The 22045-nt window shown below is 42.0% G+C and overlaps 1 protein-coding gene across 2 annotated transcripts in view; it reads left to right on the forward strand.

Annotated features, from left to right (window-relative positions):
• Positions 1-22045, forward strand: part of RNF41 (ring finger protein 41) — a 54184-nt gene that overhangs the window by 11088 nt on the left and 21051 nt on the right. For both annotated transcript variants that reach the window (XM_060252760.1, XM_060252761.1), the window contains exon 3: positions 20498-20610. In XM_060252760.1, the coding sequence (XP_060108743.1) occupies positions 20521-20610 (90 nt within the window). In that variant the 5' untranslated portion in view covers positions 20498-20520. The remainder of the gene's footprint in view (positions 1-20497; positions 20611-22045) is intronic.

Here is a 22045-nt window from a genome sequence, read left to right on the forward strand (position 1 = left end):
CTTCCATCTGTATGGCCCCTCCATTGGAAGGCCCCCACTCTGCCCCTTTTGCTCACCGCCACTCTGAACAAGTGCAGCATTGCTACTGAGGGAGGAAGCCTTCCTTGGAACAGAAGAAAGCCCCTGCTAGCTGGATCCTCGACACCAAAAGGCAGCAGGAGCCTTGGAATCTGGGGCGGGGGGGCAGTTCCTTCCAGGAGGGTGGGAAGGAGACTTCGCATTTGCCTGGCCAGAGAGACCAGCAAGGAAGGGCTTCAGATTGGCACAGGGGGGGAGAAGCCTAATTGCAGCTGGATCCCCCTGGAAGGTTTACTGAATTAGACAAATTGGGGGGGGGGCTGTTGCTTTACTTGAGAAGCAGAGAAAGTGTTTAGGGTCAAACTGGGTGACCCCCTGGCCCCTCCCACAACAAAAAATGTTGCTGTGGGCTCCACCAAACATGAAATCCTAGCTACGGCCCTGAGAAGAGCCCTGTTGAATCAGACCAGTGGTCCATCCAGTCCAGCATCCTGTCTCATACAGTGGCCAACCAGCTCCTCTGGAGGGCCAACAACTAGACATAGTGGTTGAGGCCTTTTCCTGACGTTGCCTCCTGGTACTGAGATTCACAGGCTGACTGCCTCTGATTGTGGAACTGTTGATAGATTTATCCTCTATGAATCTATCTAATCCCCTTTTTAAGCTGTTTATTCCTGTGGCCATCACTACATCCCTTGGCAGCAATGTCCACCTTTTAATCACTGACTGTATAAAGAAATATTTCCCTTTATCCATCCTGAACCTACTGCCCATCTGTTTCATTGGATGCCCTCAAGTTCTAGTATTTTGGGGGAGAGAGAGAAATTTATCTTTGTCAGCTCTTTCCAGCCTATGCATAATTTTATAAACCTCTAAATTGCTCCCCCTTAGTCCTCTCTTTGCTCAATTGAAAAGTCCCAGACTCTTCAGCCTTTTCTTATAGGGAAGGTGCTCCAACCCCTTAATCATCTTGGTTGCCCTCCTCTGTACTTTTCCCAGCTCTGCAATGTTCTTTTAGAGATTTGGAGACCAGAACTGTACAGTTTTCCAAATGAGGCCACACCATAGATTATACACAGGCATTACAATACCAGCTGTTTATTCTCAGTCCCTCTCCTAACAATCCCTAACATACAGTTTGCCTTTTTCACTGCTGTGGCACATTGGGTTGGCTGTCTGATTGAACTACCCACTAGGACCCCAAGATCTATATCCCTCTCAGTCCCAGCAAGTTCACACCTCATCAGGCTGTACTTGAAGTCAGGATTTTTATCCCAGCATGTATCACCTTATACATACCAACACTGAACTTCATTTGCCATATTATTGCCCACTCACCCAGTTTGTAGAGGTCCTCTTGGATCTTTTCACAGTCAGCCTTAGTTTCCGCTATCCTGAATAATGTTGTGTCATCTATGAACTTGGCCACTATACTGCTTGCACCTTGTTCCAATCATTGATGAATAAATTAAATAGTAGTGCCCCCAATACCAATCTTTTTGGCATTGCTTATTTCCCTACATTGTGAGAACTGTCCATTAGTTCCTACTCTTTGCTCCCTGTCATTTAGCCAGTTTTTAATTCGTAAGAGAACCCATCCTTCTATTGATGCCACTTTCTGTGGGTCATGGAATGTCTTTCACCTTTTTCTTAGGCTGGCGTCTGTTTGTCTTAGAGTCAAACTTTCAGGTCATCTTTGTTGTATGTTTCCATTAATAGGTGCTGTTTCGTGTGATGTCTTAATTGTTTGACAGTCAACTGGTGACCAGTTGTCTTGGGCTTATTGCAGTTACCACTTGGAAAACATGGACTGTGAACTGAAACATTAGGTGTGTGTATACAAATGGGATTTTTCAAAAAGTGAAAGTCATGTGGGTGAGTCAGTCAGTATGGTAATGTCAAAGCCACACTTCAGAGAAGATGGTCATATTTTTACCATCTATCAAATGAGGATCAAACGGAAACAGCATTGCTAGGACAATTAAAAAGATACATGTTTACGTGAGTAAAAGGGATGTCAATGCTTTTTAAATGGCTGTTTATCATGCAGATAAAGTAATGCTGGAATTAAACAATATTCAGTTTCAGTTTATTTCAATTTATATCCCGCCCTTCCCACCGAAGTGGCTCAGGGCGGCTCACAACATATAAGATCTAACATAAATTTTAGATTTAAAATACATCAAGTTACAGCAGTTAAAACAGTAAAATAATAAAACATAATAAAACAAGCGATCTATCAGAATACTACACTACAACCTTCTATAGAGTTTCCAGAGCCAGTTAGTTATAGGCCAGCCGGAAGAGGGCTGTCTTACAGGCCCTGCGGAACTGGCCAAGGTCCCGCAGGGCCCTCACCTCTTCCGGCAGCTGGTTCCACCAGTAAGGAGTCGTTACAGAAAAGGCCCTGTCCCTGGTGGATTTCAGACGGGCCTCCTTTGTCCCGGGGATAACAAGCAGATTTTGGGAGCCCGATCTCAGTACTCTCTGGGGAACAGATTCAGGCTCTCAACAAATCCCGCAAGTTGGATCTTGTGCTAAATTGTTTGATAAGCACTCACTGTGTAAGCAGCATTAGGAGAACCAAAATCACTCACCTCTTTGTGAGAATCTTTATGTGCTTCCAAAGTCTTCATAATGGTCAATTCATCATGCAGATAAAGTAATGCTGGAATTAAACAATATTGGGAACAATATCCTGTTAATCTTTCTAGTGGTTTGGAGAAATAAGTAAGTGGGGGGCGGGATTCAGCACAGGGCTTCTGTGGGCACAAGGACTTGTACCTGCCCAGCACAGCTTTTCTCAGTTCCCCTCCCTTGCCTATGGCAGCCCCAAATATCCCTTGAAATCCTGTGCAAGAGTCTCTTCCAAGAGTAGGATTTTGAATGACAGTTTGGGTTGCTGCGGGGGGCGGGGGAGGAATTGTGCAGTGCAGGTGAAAATTCTTACACCCATAGAAGCACTTGATCCACCCCAAGGAGCATGTTTGGTGGATGTGATGACAAATAACAAGGTTTTTGCCAGCCTACTTCCTCCTTGCTTTTTTGGGACAGCTGAGCCAGAGTTCCTTTTTGCCGCCAAACAGAAGCCTTTCAGAGCCAACTTGCCTATAAAGCAGAAACAAGCTCTGTTTCTCATTGCTGCTTGTAGTTGAAAGGTTGCTTCCCATGTTGTTTTCTTCCTGCAAACATTTGTACCTTTATAGATAGGGGAAAGTGTGTTTTTGTGAACATATATTTCCCAAACAATGTAAAACAGATCAGGCCATCTTTTCCAGCACAAGATGCACACATCTTCTGAATCTTCCTTGTAGGTTGGCTTAGTTTAATCTCCAAACAGCTCATTCCTGGTGTAGGAATGGCCATAGTCCTATACTTTAATATTTCAAACTTCTCCGTCTTGTATTTCTGTAATTGATAATATGACTATGTGGTAAGCAAGGGCGACTGCCCTTTCTTTGAAATCTGGGAAGCAGAGTACTTCAAAATACAGGAAATGGGTGCCAGGAATACAGCATCTGTTATATAATGCTTTTCTCTGTCAAGTGACATTCAGACTGCAAGGTGATATGCATGAGTTAATCTCATGCACATGCTTTCATTTTTCACAATTATTTTTAGTAAGCCTTTTTTCTAGTTCTTTTACAGGAAAAAAACAAGGCCTGGCTAGCCAAAGAAACTATGTCCTTGTCTGATATTTGTAGCAACCTAGTGCTCACTTTCAAGATGGATTTTCCTGGAAAATTCTACTAGCACACTGTGTTTCAGGGCTTTGCTGCAAAACTGGCTCTGTTGCATTCATTTTGGAGAAGAGTGAGCCACCTTGCTTCCAAGAAAAAAAAATCTATTGAATGCTTTGATACATTTTTATTTGTTTTCTTGCCAAATACAAGTGATACAAACATGATTTGAAGTCTCTGCTACCAACTGAAATAGAACCCTGTCCTCCTTTAAATGACACTCCTTCAAATCCTTTGAAAGAATAATCTATTCCCCCTCAACCTTCTCTTCTCCTGGGTAAACATTCCCAGTTCCTGCAGCCTTTCTTTGTAAAGCTTAGTTTCCAAACACTGAATCATCCTCGTCACTTTCCATTGCACCCACTCTTAAGTTTCTATACCCTTCCTATAAAGAGGCCTCCAGAACTGGGTGCAGTACTCCAAGTAGGATCTGACATTGTAGTATACAGTGGTGCTATTGGTATCCAGGGCTTTTTTTTGTAGCAGGAACTCATTTGCATATTAGGCCACACACCCCTGATATATATCTAATCCTCCCAAGTGCTTACAGGGCTCTTAGTATAGGACCTACTGTAAGCTCCAGGAGAATTGGTTACATCAGGGGAGTGTGGCCTAATATGCAAGTTCCTGCTTAAAAAAAAGCCCTGTCTGTGTCCTAGACACTATGCATCTGTTGATGTGCCTAAAACTGAATTTGCCGCCTTTGCTGAAGCATCATACTAGCTACCAGGGCTTTTTTTTTAGCAGGAATGCAGTTGGCTTGGCATTAGGGGATGTGGCCTAATAATGTAGATGAGTTTCTGCTGGGCTTTTTCTACAAAAAAAAACCACTGTGTGAAACAATGGTGATGTCAGGGATGTGGCCTAGTATGCAAATAAGTTCCTGCTTGGCTTTTTCTACCCAAAAAGCCCTGCTAGCTACTCATGTGCCATGGGGCTCCTTTAATAATAATAATAAGCCTTTAGCTTACATCAGTCTAAATCCACAACCTACAAGAGTAATTTGCTTTTGTGAAAAACTCATTCTGCAAGCCTAGCTTGCAGGGTCAACTTCTTGTTTAGTCCTGGGAAGGTTGGAAGCTTGCTCTTTGGCTTCTGACTGGTGGGATAGTCTAAAGGGCTGGTGGCAGACTACCAGACTGATATGTGAGGAGTCACACCCCAGGGTTTTGTAAGCTTGTGTTCTGCAGTCCTTAAAAAGTTTTGGACCAGGACTCTTAGACAGTAAACAATATTGAAGTTTTTGCCTCAACTACAGATTATGAGGAGGAAGAAAATGAAAGTTTTTATGCAAATGTCCAGGAAGAAATTAATAATACACCTAAACGAGATGTGCTGATAATAAAAACTGGAATGCAAAAGGGGGAAACAAACTAGAACCAAATATTATTGGAAATTTGGGCTGGGAACATTAAATGAAAGGCAGCAACTCATAGAATTCCATGAAGACAACAGTTTGTTCATTGCAAACACGTTTCAAGTAACTAAACAGACATTTGTGTAGATGGACATCACTGGATGGCCAATTCAGAAATTAAATTGATTACATAATAAGAAGCAGAAGATGGAGAAGCTCTCTGCTAAAACAAGACCAGGAGATGATTGTGGTATAGGCCATGAATTTTTAATATATAAAATTAGAATAAAGCTGAAGAAAACCACCAAAATATTCATAGTGCCAAAATACGGTCTAAATGACATTCCTGAGGAGTTTAAAGACCATGCAAAGAACAGTGTCGCATTACTAAGTTCATAGAAGAACTATGAGATGAAATCAGAGGTATTATTAAGGAAGAATGTCAAAGACTGTGTCTGTAGCTTAAAGAAAAGCCTCAATGGATAACTGATGAAGTTCTTAAAACTGCTAATGATAGATGGAAAGCAAAATTAAAAGGTGACAAAATCAGAAGCCTAAATGCAGCATTCCAGCAAATAGTTCTCTTTAGTATAATAATCAGTGTAAAGAAACAGAAAACAACTAAAAAGGAAGAACAAGAGATCTGTTGTGGAAGATAAAACAAAATCAAAGGGAAATTTAAAGTACAGTTAGGCATACTGAAGGATTAACATAGAAATACATTAACTTTACGGGACAAAATAAAGAAAAGATGAGAACAATACATTGAACTATACACGAGATGAAAGGGTGAATAACCTTTTGAAGAAAAACCTACTATTTTAGAAAGAGAAGCAAAAGTTGCAATGAGAGTAATTAGGCAAAACAATTCCTCACGCTATATCAATAGAACTAATCCAAGCCATGGGAAATGGAGTCCTTTGCCAGCAAATATGGAAAACAAAATAATGACCCACGGTCTGGAAACACTCATTTTTCACTCAAGTAAAGTGATGCTCAAAATCTTACCACAAAGACTGTTACCATATATGGAATGTGAAATGCCAGATGTTCAAGCTGGATATAGAAAAGGAAGAAGCACTAGAGCATACTGCAAATTTACATTGGTTACTGGAATCTACAAGACCATTTCAGAAGAAAATCTACTTGTGTTTCCTAGATTACAGCAAAGCTTTTGACTGGGTAGATCATGAAAAGCTATTGTTAGCTTTAAACAGGGCTTTTTTGTAGAAAAGTCCAGCTGGAACTCATTTGCATATTAGGCCACACATCCCTGGCATCACCACTGATGGAGGGCGGGATATAAATCCAATATCTCCTTCTCCTTCTCCTCCTCCTCCTCCTCCTTCTCCTCCTCCTCCTCCTCCTCCTTCTTCTCCTCCTCCTCCTCCTCCTTCTCCTCCTCCTCCTCCTCCTTCTTCTTCTCCTTCTTCTTCTTCTCCTTCTTCTTCACTGTTTGTTTGCATATTAAGCCACACCCCCTGACATCATTATTTCACTCAATAACATCCACAAGCAACAACGTTGTATCCGGACATTAAAACATATTTCCTATCAGGGCTTGTTTTGAGCAGGAACGCACAGAAACGCAGTTCCAGCTGGCTTGGCATCAGGGGTGTGGCCTAATATGCCAATGAGTTCCTGCTGGGCTTTTTTGATGCCAACCAACTGGAACTGCATTCCTGCTTTAAAAAAAAAGCCCTGTTAGGTTTTTATTGTATTTCCGGTTTTAAAATTTCATGTTTGTTTTAACTGTTGTGAGCCACCCTGAGCCCGTTAGGGGAGGGCAAGATATAAATTTGATAAAATAAAATATAAATAAATAGGACAGAGTATAGAGAAACAGAATGGTTTCCAGTTGGCAAAAGTATCAGACAAGGATATATTTTATTTCCCTGTCTTTACAATCTGGATCCAGAACATATCCTAAGGAAAGGTAGAATAGATGAAGGTGAAATGAAGATTGGTGGAAGGAATACTAAGCAGATAACACCACATTATTGGCAGAAAGCAGTGAAGACTTGAAACGCCTACCAATGCAGGTTAATGCAGAAAGTGCCGAAGCAGAATTACAATTGAACATCAAAAAGACAAAAGTAATGATAACTGAGGAATTACACAACTTTAAGGTTGATAATGAAGGAATTGAAATTGTTCAAGATTTTCTGTTCCTTGGCTCCATCATCAATCAAAAGGGAGACTGCACCCAAGAAATCACAAGGAGACTGAGATCATTTCCAGAAGAAAATTTCAACCATGGAGCTAGAAAAGATGCAAGAATATGTTGCTGCTGACAAAGATCAAAGATTCTGTGGCTTAAATGGTAACTATTTTAAATTGCCTTCTTCTTAAAGGAATAAAATGAGAAACAGCATATAAAACTGTAGAGTTGTTAAGAATGAGTTGCAGTGTATAGTAGGCAGTGGCAAATCCATCTATGCCCTACTTTGTTTTAGAAATCAAGGCAACTATTAATGCTGTTTTAAAGCATTAATAAGCAATAGCAGTATTTCAGGTATCTTGGGGGAGGGGAGAGAAGATGCCCACATTTTTGCATTGCAGTCAGATGGGAAATCTGTGTTTTTTAATTGTAGTTGCCTAATCCTTCTCGCTCCCATAGTTGGCATGGAAATGGAATTTTAAAAGCTTTACAGAGCTGTGCAGGCATTAAGTTCCATTAACTTCTGCTAGTTGCAGTCATGTGATGTAACTCGTACTGATAAAAAATGCAAAGAGACTAAAGCCCAAACTATGCCAAATATTTCAGTTTTTCAGGATGGATATATGCCATTTTGAAGCTAATAAGATATTTCCTAAGGGGACATCACTTTATTGCTTGCTGCAAACACAGATCACTACCCTCAACATCAGATACTGAAAACTTGAAACCAAAGCCATATAATATATTTTGATAAAGACCAATGAAAGTGTCCCAAAACAGCATACAAGCTTTTGAATTTTTCTTTGAGTCTGGATGTTAAAAGCTGAAAAAGGATGTGAAGAGCAACTTTTCATGCCATGGTATAAATAACTCTTTGTCTGCATCTCATAGCATGCTTACGTGAACATTGCTAGTTGGTATCAGACTGTGCCCTTGAGATGTTGGGAAGAAAAACAATAACAGAAGCACCCCATGGAAATACAAAAACCAGCAGTTAGCCTGGGTCTTCCATTGTCTTAATTTTTGTGACACACAATATGTTTAATGTGATCAAAAGAAAATAATTCACATTTAACAATATTTATTATATTTATATCCTGTCCTTCCCAGATGGGCTCAGTGCAGGTAACATCAAAATACATAAACAATTAAAATCAATTAATATAATTAGGTTTTAAAACAACTAAAAATGATTGAACAGTGTAAGATGGCAAAAAGTACATTGATCCATGGAAACCCGCATAGATTGACTTATAGTACTGGAGTCATACAAGCCTATAAAGTACAGATATTCGGCATTCGGCAGATAGTCAGGGCACAGGCTGGGAGGCTAACTAATTGCGTTTCCTGCCTCAACCAAAAGCCTACATTAGAAGCAGAAAGCCATCCGGAGAGGCAGTGAGGCCCCTGGATGACCAAGGGGTGAAAATATTACAAAGGATGATAGAAACTGAATGCATTTTTGCCTCTGTTTTCACCATGGAAGATGGGAGGTGCTTAAGAACATAAGAACATAAGAGAAGCCATGTTGGATCAGGCCAACGGCCCATCAAGTCCAACACTCTGTGTCACACAGTGGCAAAAAATGTTATATACACACATACACTGTGGCTAATAGCCACTGATGGACCTGTGCTCCATACACTGTGGCTAATAGCCACTGATGGACCTGTGCTCCATACACTGTGGCTAATAGCCACTGATGGACCTGTGCTCCATATTTTTATCTAAACCCCTCTTGAAGGTGGCTATACTTGTGGCCGCCACCACCTCCTGTGGCAGTGAATTCCACATGTTAATCACCCTTTGGGTGAAGAAGTACTTCCTTTTATCCGTCTTAACCTGTCTGCTCAGCAATTTCATCGAATGCCCACGAGTTCTTGTATTGTGAGAAAGGGAGAAAAGTACTTCTTTCTCTACTTTCTCCATTCCATGCATTATCTTGTAAACCTCTATCATGTCACCCCGCAGTCGACGTTTCTCCAAGCTAAAGAGTCCCAAGCGTTTCAACCTTTCTTCATAGGGAAAGTGCTCCAGCCCTTTAATCATTCTAGTTGCCCTTCTCTGCACCTTCTCTAAAGCTATAATATCCTTTTTGAGGTGCGGCGACCAGAACTGCACACAGTACTCCAAATGAGACCGCACCATCGATTTATACAGGGGCATTATGATACTGGCTGATTTGTTTTCAATTCCCTTCCTAATAATTCCCAGCATGGCATTGGCCTTTTTTATTGCAAACGCACACTGTCTTGACACTTTCAGTGAGTTATCTATCATGACCCCAAGATCTCTCTCTTGATCAGTCTCTGCCAGTTCACACCCCATCAACTTGTATTTGTAGCTGGGATTCTTAGCCCCAATGTGCATTACTTTGCACTTGGCCACATTGAACCGCATCTGCCACGTTGACGCCCACTCACCCAGCCTCAACAGATCCCTTTGGAGTTCCTCACAATCCTCTCTGGTTCTCACCACCCTGAACAATTTAGTGTCATCCGCAAACTTGGCCACTTCACTGCTCACTCCGAACTCTAAATCATTTATGAACAAGTTAAAAAGCATGGGACCCAGTACCGAGCCCTGCGGCACCCCACTGCTTACCGTCCTCCACTGCGAAGACTGCCCATTTATACTCACTCTCTGCTTCCTATTACTCAGCCAGTTTTTGATCCACAAGAGGACCTGTCCTTTTACTCCATGATTCTCAAGCTTTCTAAGGAGCCTTTGATGAGGAACTTTATCAAAAGCTTTCTGGAAGTCAAGGTAAACAACATCTATCGGGTCTCCTTTGTCCACATGTTTGTTCACCCCCTCAAAGAAATGCAACAGGTTAGTGAGGCAAGATCTTCCCTTGCAGAACCCATGCTGAGTCTTCCTCAATAACCCGTGTTCATCAATGTGCCTACTCATTCTGTCCTTGATAATGGTTTCTACCAACTTTCCCGGTATTGAAGTCAGACTGACTGGCCTGTAGTTTCCCGGATCTCCTCTGGAACCTTTTTTAAAGATGGGGGTGACATTTGCTACCTTCCAGTCCTCAGGAATGGAGGCAGATTTCAATGAAAGATTACAGATTTTTGTTAGAAGATCCACAAGTTCAACTTTGAGTTCCTTCAGAACTCTCGGATGTATGCCATCCGGACCCGGTGACTTATTAGTTTTTAATTTGTCTATCAGTTGTAGGACCTCCTCATTTGTCACCTCAATCTGACTCAGGTCTTTCAACACCCCTTCCAAAATTAGTGGTTCTGGGGCGGGCAAAAAGTTCTCGTCTTCTACAGTGAAGGCGGAGGCTGCCAATTTCAGGAGGATGTTACAAGGATTGAAGTGATGAGAGAGAGGGTCCTATGACTGATGGACAAATTAAAAACTGACCAATTACCAGGCGCAGATGGCATACATCGAAGAGTTCTGAAAGAACTCAGATGTGAACCTATGGATTTCTTGACAAAAATAGGCAATCTTTCACTAATCGCTGAGGACTGGAGAGTAGATAATATAACCCCCATCTTTTAAAAAGGTCCAAATGAGATCAGGGAAATTACTGGCTGGTCAGTCTAATGGTAATACTGGGTTAAGTTGGTGGAATTTGTTATCAAAGATGAACAAAAGCTATTGAGGAAGAATCAGCATGGATTCTGTAAGGGAAGATCTTGGCTCACTAACCTGCTAGAGTTCTTTGAGGGGGTGAGCAAGCATGTGGACAAGGGTGACCCTGTAGATGTTGTTTGCCTAGACTTCCAGAAGGCTTTTGAATAAAGTTCCTCATCAAAGGCTCCCAAATAAACTCAGTAGTCATGGGATAAGAGGACAAGTCCTCTTGTGTATTATAAACTGGTTAACAGGAAGCAAGAGTTTAGATGGGCAGTTTTCACAGTGTAAGGTGGTAAGCAATGAGGTCCTGCAGGGCTCAGTATTAGGTCTGGTGCTTTTTAACTTGTTCATTAATAATTTGGAGTAAGCTATGAAGTGGATGACACTAAGTTTTTCAGGATTGTGAGAACCAGAGAGGACTGTGAGGCAGTCCAGAGGGACCTGTCAAGGTTGGGTGAGTGGGTGTCACCATGGCAAATGAGGTTCAACGTGGGCTAATGCAAAGTAAGCCATATTGGAGCAAAAAAACCCTTACTATAAATATACATTGATAGGGTCTGAACTGGCAGTAACTGACCAAGAGAGAGATCTTGGAGTCATGGTAGATAACTCACTGAAGTTGTTGACTATGTTGCTATGCTGGGGATTATTAGGAAGGGAATGGAAAATCAGCCAGTATCATAATGCCTCTGTATTAATCTATGGTGCAGTCTCATTTGGAATACTGTGTACAATTCTGGCCACTGTACGTCAAAAAAGATATTATGGCATTGGAAAAGGTATAGAAAAGGGCAACTAAAATGATCAAGAGGATGGAATTCCTTCCCTGTGAAGAAAGGTTCAAGAGATTAGGGCTTTTTAGCTTGGAAAAATGATGACTGAAGGTTATAGAGGTTTACAAAATTATGTATGGAATAGAGAAGGTAGAGAAAAGAGTACCTTTCTGTCACACAATACAAGAACTCATGGACACTCAGGGGAGGTAGAGAAAGTAGTACTTTTCTGGCACACAATACAAGAACTCATCATAGGCACTCAATTCAGTTAAATGAGCAGTCGGTTTAGAACAGTTAAAAGTAAGTACTTATTGGCCCTAAGAGTAATTAACAATAATACTATAAGCATAAACCGCTTCAAGAGGGGGTTGGATAAACATATGGAGTAGAGATCCTTCAGTGGCTGTTAGCTATGGATGGAACACTATTCTTGGCTCTTGGGGGCAACAGTGGGAGGTCTTCTGGAGTTCTGGTCCCACTAATGGCATCTGTGTTTTGGTCACTGTGTGAGCCTGGGTGGGCCACTGACTTGATCCAACATAGCTTCTTTTACATTCTTAACCCCATGGTGAAATTAATAGCAGAAACAGTGAAAAGTACAGATCTTTGTGAGTGGATGAAGGCAGTAACTTCATTCAGTGCACATATTATAACACTTAGCAGCATTCCAGGTATAGATTACTTGAAGCACAATGAAAATGTGCTGCTGTCTTCCCAGTCTGCCTATTTTTATAATCCCATACAATTTGAGTTTTAACAGAGTCTTCAAATGCATTGCTGTGTTTAACTTGGAGGGTGGAACACTTTTCAATAACATATATGGGAAATTCTTGTACATTTAGCTCGTTTTCAGTGTTGCTTTGTAGGGTTTTACCTTACTAAAATGTCTGTTAGAAACACACTTTTATCAAACCACATATTCAGTATTTACAGTTGCTGGTAACTTTTAATTTAGTTTTCCAGATAAACCCAGTTTTGGCTTCAGTTGAACACATCTCTTTCTGGCTGATGCTGATTTGCTTGAGCCATTTCTAAAATCAATGGTGTCAATGTTTAGTGGAGCGTTTTACTTTTCCCACATTGCATTATTAACAACCGCATCACTAGGTAAATAAGGCGCACAAGTCAGTGTACTGGATTTTGCTGCATGCCTTAATTTAGGATTGTCTATATCATTCTAGCATTAAAGTCCATTGACTTTCCATAGTAACAGAGAAATGGTCTCAAGGCTTCCACGCATGCTTCAGGTTCTGTGTTTTGCAGTAGATGGTCACTTCTGTTTGAATCTGGATCTAAGGATGTTGCATAAAAACTCAGTACATTGACATGCTTCCATTGGGCCAACAGCTTTAAAAAAATGTTCTTCAAGTAACCAGAGACATCCAGCATTAGAAAATTCCTACAGAATAATGATAACTAGTCACATTTTGACAGCTTGACAATGTTGACGAGCTGTTATTCAAATATCAAATATTGTTTCTTTATCTTGTTCACTTTTGATTCTGCTCTATGTACAGTTTTAAACTAGGCTGACTTCGCATGTGAAGATGATTCTGAAGACAAAGTTAGTGTTGTCTTCTTGTCTTTGATCATAAAATATTTTATGAAGAACTTCTATGACTTAGGTGAACAAGTCATAGTGACATTTTCAGATTCCATGAATGAATCATTCTTCAGGCAGGCAATAAAACCTGGAGACTTATTTAGAACTGTCAATAACTTTTTAGCTAAGACTGTAGTCAGAGGAAAAATTGGTGACGGCTTCATTAATTGAAATGGGAAAGCAGAAATTTAACAGCTGCAGCTTCTAAACTTCCTTTTCTATCTGATTATTAAAGGTGGAGGAGTTTTTGATCAGTCAACACATAAGGCTTATGGATTTCCCATAGGCAGCTGCCATATGCTCTCCAGACAGATTGTTCCATCAAAAATATATTACTTGACTGAGATTGATTATTCCAAAACTCAGCTGTACAGTTGTTTTGTGTGCACCTCTTTCTGTTGTCCATTCAGGGCAAACATTTATCAAGTACCTTGTATTTTATCTGTCCTTTTACAGAGAGCTTTGTGTCTGGGTCTGAATTAGACTAATGTATTATAATGCTTATGATCCTGTGCTTGGGTTGTTTCCAGTATGGATTGCCTTAAATTGAGAGAGCTTAAATTGGTATCCGAAATTACCCTTTAAATAAAAATGGTTCATTTGTTGTTTGCATATGTCCTAAATAAAAAAGCATGGTAACTGGTTCTTATAACCATAAAAAAACATGTCTTAACATGGTATTCAGGCAATATGTCAGGATCCTCAGGTGGGTTGCAGAAGCCCCACTTGCTGGAAGCTGAGTCCCTGTAGAGCTGCCTTTTTGTTAGAATTTGGATGGATCTACCGCTGGTGCATATGCCTCCTGTCTCTCCTGAAATAGCATACTGAGAGGAGTTACAGGGCCTGGAAATGCTGAAGGTCACTATCTGGGACGCTCCTCCCCGCCATCACCTCTACAAAATTAGAGTTCCATGTTCTCAGCATTTCACCAAGTTTCACTTAGCAAGAGACCATGGGGGTAAGCGGGCAGGGGGGAAGCTGTTGGTGTGATTTCATTTCCAGGTTTTCCTAGGAATTGTCTAGAGAGGCATGGTGTTTCTTTCTGGTTTTCTTGGGGATGATGTCATGCCATCAGCCCAATGGTCACTTAAAAAAAAAAAACATTTCTCTTGCTGGTGCTAGGAGCAGTGGCAGGAAAGAAGAGCTGGGGCAAAGGGATCCCTTACCCCCTGAGGGGAGGGCTAGCAAAAGTATTTAACTGAATACTGAGTTAGATCCCGATCATAATGTCTGCTAATGGAAGCATGTGTGTCACCAATTTGTCTTTTATACTATTTTTAGGACTCTCCTGTTTCTAGGAATAACATTCATGAAGATAAGTGGTCTGCTATGGGATGAGGGAGGCAGGGAGCCTTGATTCTGCGAACAGAAGTACCTTAATGGAAATAATCACTAGAACCCAACATACTGGGCTGTCTGTGCTGTCTAGATTATTTTCATGAGCTCCGCTTCCCAAGTCCCAGGTACTGAAGCCAACAGCAACTGGAATGATAAGTGTGCAAGTGGAGGACAAACATCTGGAATTCTGTAAGTTGACAGGTTCAGCTTTTTCAGTGTTCCATTAGGTCCCAACAGATAATACAGTATTATATACTCTTCTTGTGTAAAGCAACAAGAACAATTAAATAAAACTATTCATAACAACTGGTTTGAATTAAATGAATATAACAGTTTTTGGAGTCCTGCTTTAGGTAGTCAAGGCTAGCCTGATCTCAGAACCTAAGCAAGGTCAGCTCTGGCTAGTGTTTGAAAGGAGTACCAGGGTCATGATGCAGAGACAGGCAATGGCAAACCACCCCTGAACATTGTTTGAGTGTGTGTGCATGTGCTTGCATGCCTGGAAGTTATGGTGGCCTCAAGCGACCCCTATTGGGACCTGTTCATTTTTAAGAGAGGTGGTTTGATATGCCTGCCTCTGCATCTTGGCCCTGGTATTCCTTTGGAGGTCTTCCTTCCAAGTTTGCTTCTGGTGTGTCCCTTCTCCTTGGTCATATAATTAACCTGCTGTCATGACCCAGATGGGGGTGCCACCTGACGCTGTCACCACTCTGGAATTAGGGTCCTTTGGGAACGCCCAGAGTCCCCTCCCAAGCCCTTCAGATCCCTTGCTTTGGCCAGGGAAATAGGCATGTAGACCAGGCAGAGAAACAAAGAACAACAAAAAGGTTTATTTTAAACAGGAAAATCTATAAAGGAGAAGGGAACGGATAAGGCGCTGTGACGGAAAGCAATGGGTTAACCATAAACTGAAGACGCACAGGGCTGCGTCAGGTGACCTGAGGGTGGGGGCAAAGTGCTCAGTGCTCTCAGGGAGGGAAAAGAAGTGGAGAGAAAGAAGCTGCTGAGGCTTGGAGACAGTCAGTCTATCTTTGACAGAGTTGTGGCCTGTCAGAGTTAGGGCCTGACAGAGACTGAGAGGGTCAGTTTGTGCCTGACCGAGGCTGGGAGGACAGCTGATCCTGCGAAGGAGCTTGAGACAGCGGCGGGAAAGTCTTCCAGAGACTACAAGCTCGACAAAACCAGCCAAGAGGGCTGTGTGTGTGTGAGTCAGTTAAGACCTGAACGGTCACAGACACCTAGAGACTACTCTGAAGATCTAGTGAGGAGGTTGAGGGAGTGGATGTGGGTCTGAGACACCAGAAGGGCTGAGAGGAGAGACTCCAGTCGAGGGGTGAGACTAGACCATCAATCCCAAGAGGCCAGACCTTGGCTAGAGGTGGAGAGTGAGTTAAAGGGAAACTGTGAACTGTGAGAGACTCAAGAAAAGATAAAGTGAATGTAAAGCCTGAAACAACTGAACAACGTATTAGCCTGTGTAAATATCTCCCATATCCCCAAGTTAAGACTTTGTGTTGCAATAAATCTGTGGTTTAAGTTAAAGTTCTCAAGAGCCTATATTTTGTGGGAAGAACAAACAAAGCTGCTGTGGTCCCATCAAATAAACAAGTAAAACACCCCGAAGAGACTGAAATAAGAAGATCCAGTGAGGCCGTGAGGCGGGCGCCGCTATAGGCGCTTTAAAACTGTAGTAACGTGGGTGAAGGAAAATGAACATAAAGTCCCTAACGTGACTAAACTTAACTGTTCCTAGTCTGTTAGGGCCCAGGCCTCAGCCTGCTCACTCTCTCTCCTTCAGAGTGAGGGTCTTCCTCCTAAATAGGCTTCCCAACCCTCCCGCTCTGGCGGGAGTCCCCTGGGTTTGCAGCCTCATCTCCCGGTCTTCAAGAAGTGGGAAGCGGGGGGTGGAGGGGGGGGAGAACATACCTGTAGGCTTCATTATAGAGCTTCTGAGCCGTTTGTAAAATGTCTGCCGCTTTAAGGCTGGGCAGGGAGCAGGAAGGGCTTGGGAGAACAGCCCCGCCCTTTCTTTTGCTTTCACTTTCACAGCAAGAGTTCTCCGGAAGAAGATCTGGTAAGTGTGTGTGTGTGTGTGAGGGAGGGGGCAGGGGATTCCCTGGTTTGGAGGCCCTCCCCCCTTTTAGAAAGCGTGGGGGGGGGAGGGAAATGTCTACTGGGCATTCTATTATTCCCTATGGAGAACGATTCCCATAGGGAATAATAGGGAATTCATCCGTTGGTATTGGGGGCTCTGGGGGGGCTATTTTTTGAGGTAGAGGCACCAAATTTTTAGTAGAACATCTAGTGCCTCTCCCCAAAATACCCCCCAAGTTTCAAAACGATTAGACCAGAGGGTCCAATTCTATGAGCCCCAAAAGATGGTGCCCCTATACTTCATTATTTCCTGTGGAAGAAAGGAATTTTAAAAGGTGTGCTGTGATGTGATGTGATGGCCAGAACTCCCTTGGAGTTCAATTATGCTTGTCACATCCTTGTTCTTGGCTCCACCCCCAATGTCTCCTGGCTCCACCCCCAAAGTCTCCTGGCTCCACCCCCAAAGTCCCCAGATTTTTCTTTAATTGGACTTGGCAACCCTACTCCTAAATAGCAGCTGTCCTTCCTGCTTGGTCTCTCAGGAGGAAAGAACAGCGCCTGTCTCCTGAGAGAGTTTTTAAACAGTTCCCCTCAGAGCCTACTTGGACGCTGATTGGCTGAAACCAGTGCCAAGCATTCTGGGGATTGTAGGTTGTCTCTTCCTACTGCGACACAGGCTTCACAGGCTCCGTAGGCCCAATAGGCCTCTGTCACACAGCACAGATCATGACACCTGCCCTTGAGAAAAACAAAAAACCAACCAGAATCAAGGACTTGTGTGATGGTAGTTATTGATCAGATCATTGTTGTCCATAAGATGGAAGGCAAATGTCCATGTTGCTCAACTGGCAGATACAAATAGGTAAAGTAGGAATACTGAGCCAGTTGCAAAAATCTGGTAGTTACTAGGCTTAGAAGACTACTGAAAGGTAAACCAGAAGGATCTTTGGATGCTATCTGTGGTGATTTGCCAGTACCTACCCTCTCTATATCAAGTCATTATATAAGAACAGATCTGTTGTAGTGCATGTTGACAGGGATTCTCCCAAAAGTCATAAATTCATTTCGAACAGATGATATGGTCACATTAATTTCAGCTTTCATTTTAAACCAGGTTATTTTAAAACTTAAATCTGTATTTTTGTCTCTGCTGATGGTTGCTAACTTGGTCCAAGACATGCCCCATCTACCAAAATCTTAAAACTAAAGCCATCTTGACTCCAACTGGCAAATTAATGGGGAGCCAGTTACCCTTGCTCCTTTGATGTCACAACTGAGCCTGTTAGTTACTCAACAAAGGCTTCACTTGTAAGTGGAAAGTGCTGTGTCCTCTCCACAACAACCTTTGCTGTAGATGTAGAAGATGGTTGCTGATGTGAGCAAAAATGACCAAGCCTACAAGACATTTGACGTAGCTGTGGGGAAATCTGTATCATTTGCTGGTTATATTTTTGCCTTGAGGAGGATAAAAAAGCTTTCAGAGACTGGTCCTTAATTGCGAGTTTTGTCACTCATCTCTACCAAGATGTAAGAGTCTAACTAAAGAGTCCCCCCCCCCAAAAAAAGAAATGGTGAATAATATTGAAAATAGCCAGAGTAGTTTATAGGACTGAAAAATTGCCCCACCTCCTTCTGTTTGAGGAGGAAATGCAGTAGAGCTTTCAGTTTCCAGTTCTTACAGTTAACAGGGCCTTTTCGGGAGACCTGAACAAGGCTGTTAAACATAGGATGTTTTAGAGATGATTAATTTCTAGGGGTGCCATAAGCCTGAAGTGACATGACAGCACTTAACACATGCACATGCTTTTAGAGGCTGAAATGGCTTTAGTAGCGCTGGCTATCTCCTCCAGTATTGTCCTGATTGTCAGTTAAGATCCTGTTCTCCAGCACTTCACAGTGCTGCCCTGCAAGAGGTGAAACAAGTGGTAATTCTCTTTCTCAAAAGTGGCACTTGGCCTTCAGAAGACTCACCTAGTGCTTATCTTATTTTCTTTTAGGCAGTAAGGGGTCCTATCTGTTTTAGCTGTTTTGTGGCCTGCTTCTGGTCTGAGGACTGTTCTATCAGCATCATTTTAGGCTGCTCAGTGTTTGTCTTACTCTGTTTTTATGCCCTGGCTTGTTCTTAATAGGTTGTTGGGTTGTGTTTCATTTTAGATTTGGGCAATCTCTGAAGAAGCTGCATATAAATGCTCTAAATAAGTGAGGAAGGAGTGGCAGTTTCACCCAGTCTCTCCACCCTCCATCAGTGCCACCCTCTGTGGCTCATGGTATTTTGTCTACAAAATGACTTTAATTCATCACTGGCTTTTCATGTGTCTTGGGGGGACTACTTTAGAAAGGGGGACAGAAGATCTGCCACTGATATGGTTTCCAGCCTTCAGGTGGGGCCTTGAGATCTCCTGCTTTTGCAACTGATCTCCAGCTGGCAGAGATCAGCTCCCCTGGAGAAAATGGCTGCTTTGTGGGGTGGACCCATGACATTGTACCATGCTGAGGTCCTTTCCCAAACCCTGGTCTCTCCCAAATCTACTCACAAAGTCTCCAGGTATTATCCAACACACACCTGGCAACCCTAGCCACTGAGAGTGCCTCCTAATTGCAGTTTAAAGGATCTGACCCTTTCAATTCCATTTCTATTTTGGGAAATTTGTCAATTGGAATTATCTAGGGATGGTCAAGGAGGGCCTTGTGCCTCCTCAACAACTTTCCAGGAAAGTCCATATTCTCTTTCAGTTACCATGGATTTAGTCAGTCTGCCATTCATTTGACAGTGTGTAAAAGTCAATGGACTGTTTCTTCTCATTCTCTTCATAGGGGCCTGTTTGTAAGGGCAAAAATAGTTGTTGATAGCTTGTTTGAGCTTGGAATTGGGAAGCTGCAATTTGTGAGATGAACTTGAGTGCTCTAGGTAATCTAGCAATGATTATTCGTATTTAGTGACTGCTAAGGATCATTCTTGTTCTTAAGACTCCACTACTGTCAAACTGTGTCATGTGAGAAATAAAATTAAATAATCCAAAGTTCTAGTGAGGCTCTAGATGTGCCAAGTAGCTTCCTCTGGGGGCAGGTAAGTGTGCTGTCTCTCTTCAATAGCAGTAATCCATGACTCTTGCTTGCAGAGGGATATCCATCCTAAGAGGAAGTTATATTCTGTTCCTGACTAGAATACTTGTGCAGCCCTGCTTTCTCTCTGTTCCCTTGCAAGGATTGCAAGTTACCTATGGCTTATTCTGCTGTTGTCAGTCTTGCTCAGAGACAGGCATAAAACAGTTAAGTTGAACCTCCCCTCCCCCCATCCTATCAAGAATCCTAGTTGCTGAGCTCCTTTTCTTCATGCATTCTGTATAATTTGATATGACATATAGGCACCACTTACCATCACCCGTACAGTCAAATTGTTCAGTAGAAGCAAAGTAAATAAGGCAAGGTGTGGGATTTAAAAAAATATGCATGTGAAGAGATGAGTAATAATGCACTGTGGAGAGAAGTGTCTAATTAGTGTTAGCAGGCGGGGGAAATGGTAGCAATTCAGTGTGCAGAAGTGGGACTGAGTCAGATTGTGTGTTCTCACTCTCTCCCCACTGAACCACACCCTGCTCTTGAAGGCTTTGGAACTTGTCTGTGAATCCCTGGCTTAGAATGCAGCCTTATCAGGTCAGCTGGCAGGCAGGGGAGCCAGCGAAAAGGAGTGACTTTTATCTGGCCCTGCAGGAACAGAGCTGTGAATATACTAATTCTTTTTGCAGCGAGAGTCCAAATGTTCTCTGTTCCCACTGTTCATCTTTTTCTCCCCCTCACTCCTGCTTTTTCTAGGGTTTTGGCATCGGTGATGAGAAATGGGGTATGATGTAGCACGCTTTCAAGGGGATGTTGATGAAGACCTCATATGCCCCATTTGTAGTGGGGTCCTGGAGGAACCAGTGCAGGTAGGTGTTGGTGATCAATTGGACTTTTATTTTGCCTTGCTGATATAATTGGAAAGCTGATGGTTTTCTCTGCCAAACCGACTTTTCCCTTCCCAACTGAGGATACATGTGATAGTGCTGACTTTTTTTTTTAAAAGCTCTGTTGTACTGTTAGAAAATTTGATCTCCAAGACTTCAACCCAAGAACTGAGGCTTAAAAATGCACTTCCAAAAGAAACCTTATTGTTTTAGAAATTCTACTGGGTTCTGCTCAGTATAATGAGTTCTCCTTGAAGCTGACACAAATTAAACAGCATACAATGCTCGGAATACTGATCAGTTAGTGAATTCTCCTTCATATGAGGTCTTGAAATCAGATGGGGGAAAAGCCTGGTAAATACATTGTAACCAAATATAAGGCAGGGCACTTTCTGACAGGAAATTTAATAAAGGATGTTGAAGTATACAGTATTGCTAACCTCAGCTGCAATCCATTCTGGGTTGTCTGAAATCCCTGTGTAGGACCATGACATTAGGTAATACTTAATTGAAAGCAAGTGCAGATCTGAGGCTGTGTTGTAGAAGGGCTGCTTCATGTAGGATTGCTACATAGAATGTCCTGTGTATGATTTACAGTGTAACTTGCATGTAATGATTACACACATGGTTTTATGTTGTGTATATGTATGCTAAGAAGCCACAATTAACTATAGCTTCCCAGTGTGTGTATAGTGTGCACATTCGCAATAAAGATACATACACAATATTCACATGTGACCATATACATGCAGTTTGTGGCCCATATTGCAAAATGTGAATGACCTAATCATAGTTAAGTAATGATTCTTTTGTCAGTGGGACAGCCAGCTCTGTCTGTAGCTGTTCGTGAACTGAGTAGGTAAAGAATTGATATATCTGTAGGAAAGGTGTCCTTGAAAAGGTAAATTAAGATAAACAGCTGCTGAGCCTTGGATTTATTTGATTGGTTTGTATATGGGGAAAAAGGCATTGGGTGGCAGAAAATCTATTGAGAAATACAGGTTTAATGAAAGTCATACTGCTTGGGTGCACTACTTTGAGCTGCAATTAGCTGAAGACCAAAATGGAGAACTTTAATATAGTTGTATAACTGTGCACTCTGGGAGTGCCACTGCTTTTCAGAACAAAAGCTGCTGTTTCTGGGGAGGTGGAACCTGCTGGGTCATATTTTTATTTTTGTGCAGGGAACTGGTAGGGATTGTTCTTTTTCCAGTTGTTCTCCTTACTTAATATTGGCATGAAGAAACATTAACCAAAAACAGCACCCTTCTTTCCTAAAGTTCAGTCAGTTCAGTGTAAAAAACTGAATGCATGGTGCATGAGCATGCATTAAGGAATTCCACTGGTTTTAAAAATATAAACTTTTTTCATTTTATACAAAACAAAAATGAGCAGACAAACAAAATATTACAAATTC

Source organism: Heteronotia binoei, chromosome 13 (assembly GCF_032191835.1).
Source record: "Heteronotia binoei isolate CCM8104 ecotype False Entrance Well chromosome 13, APGP_CSIRO_Hbin_v1, whole genome shotgun sequence".
Taxonomy (NCBI): Eukaryota; Metazoa; Chordata; class Lepidosauria; order Squamata; family Gekkonidae; genus Heteronotia; species Heteronotia binoei.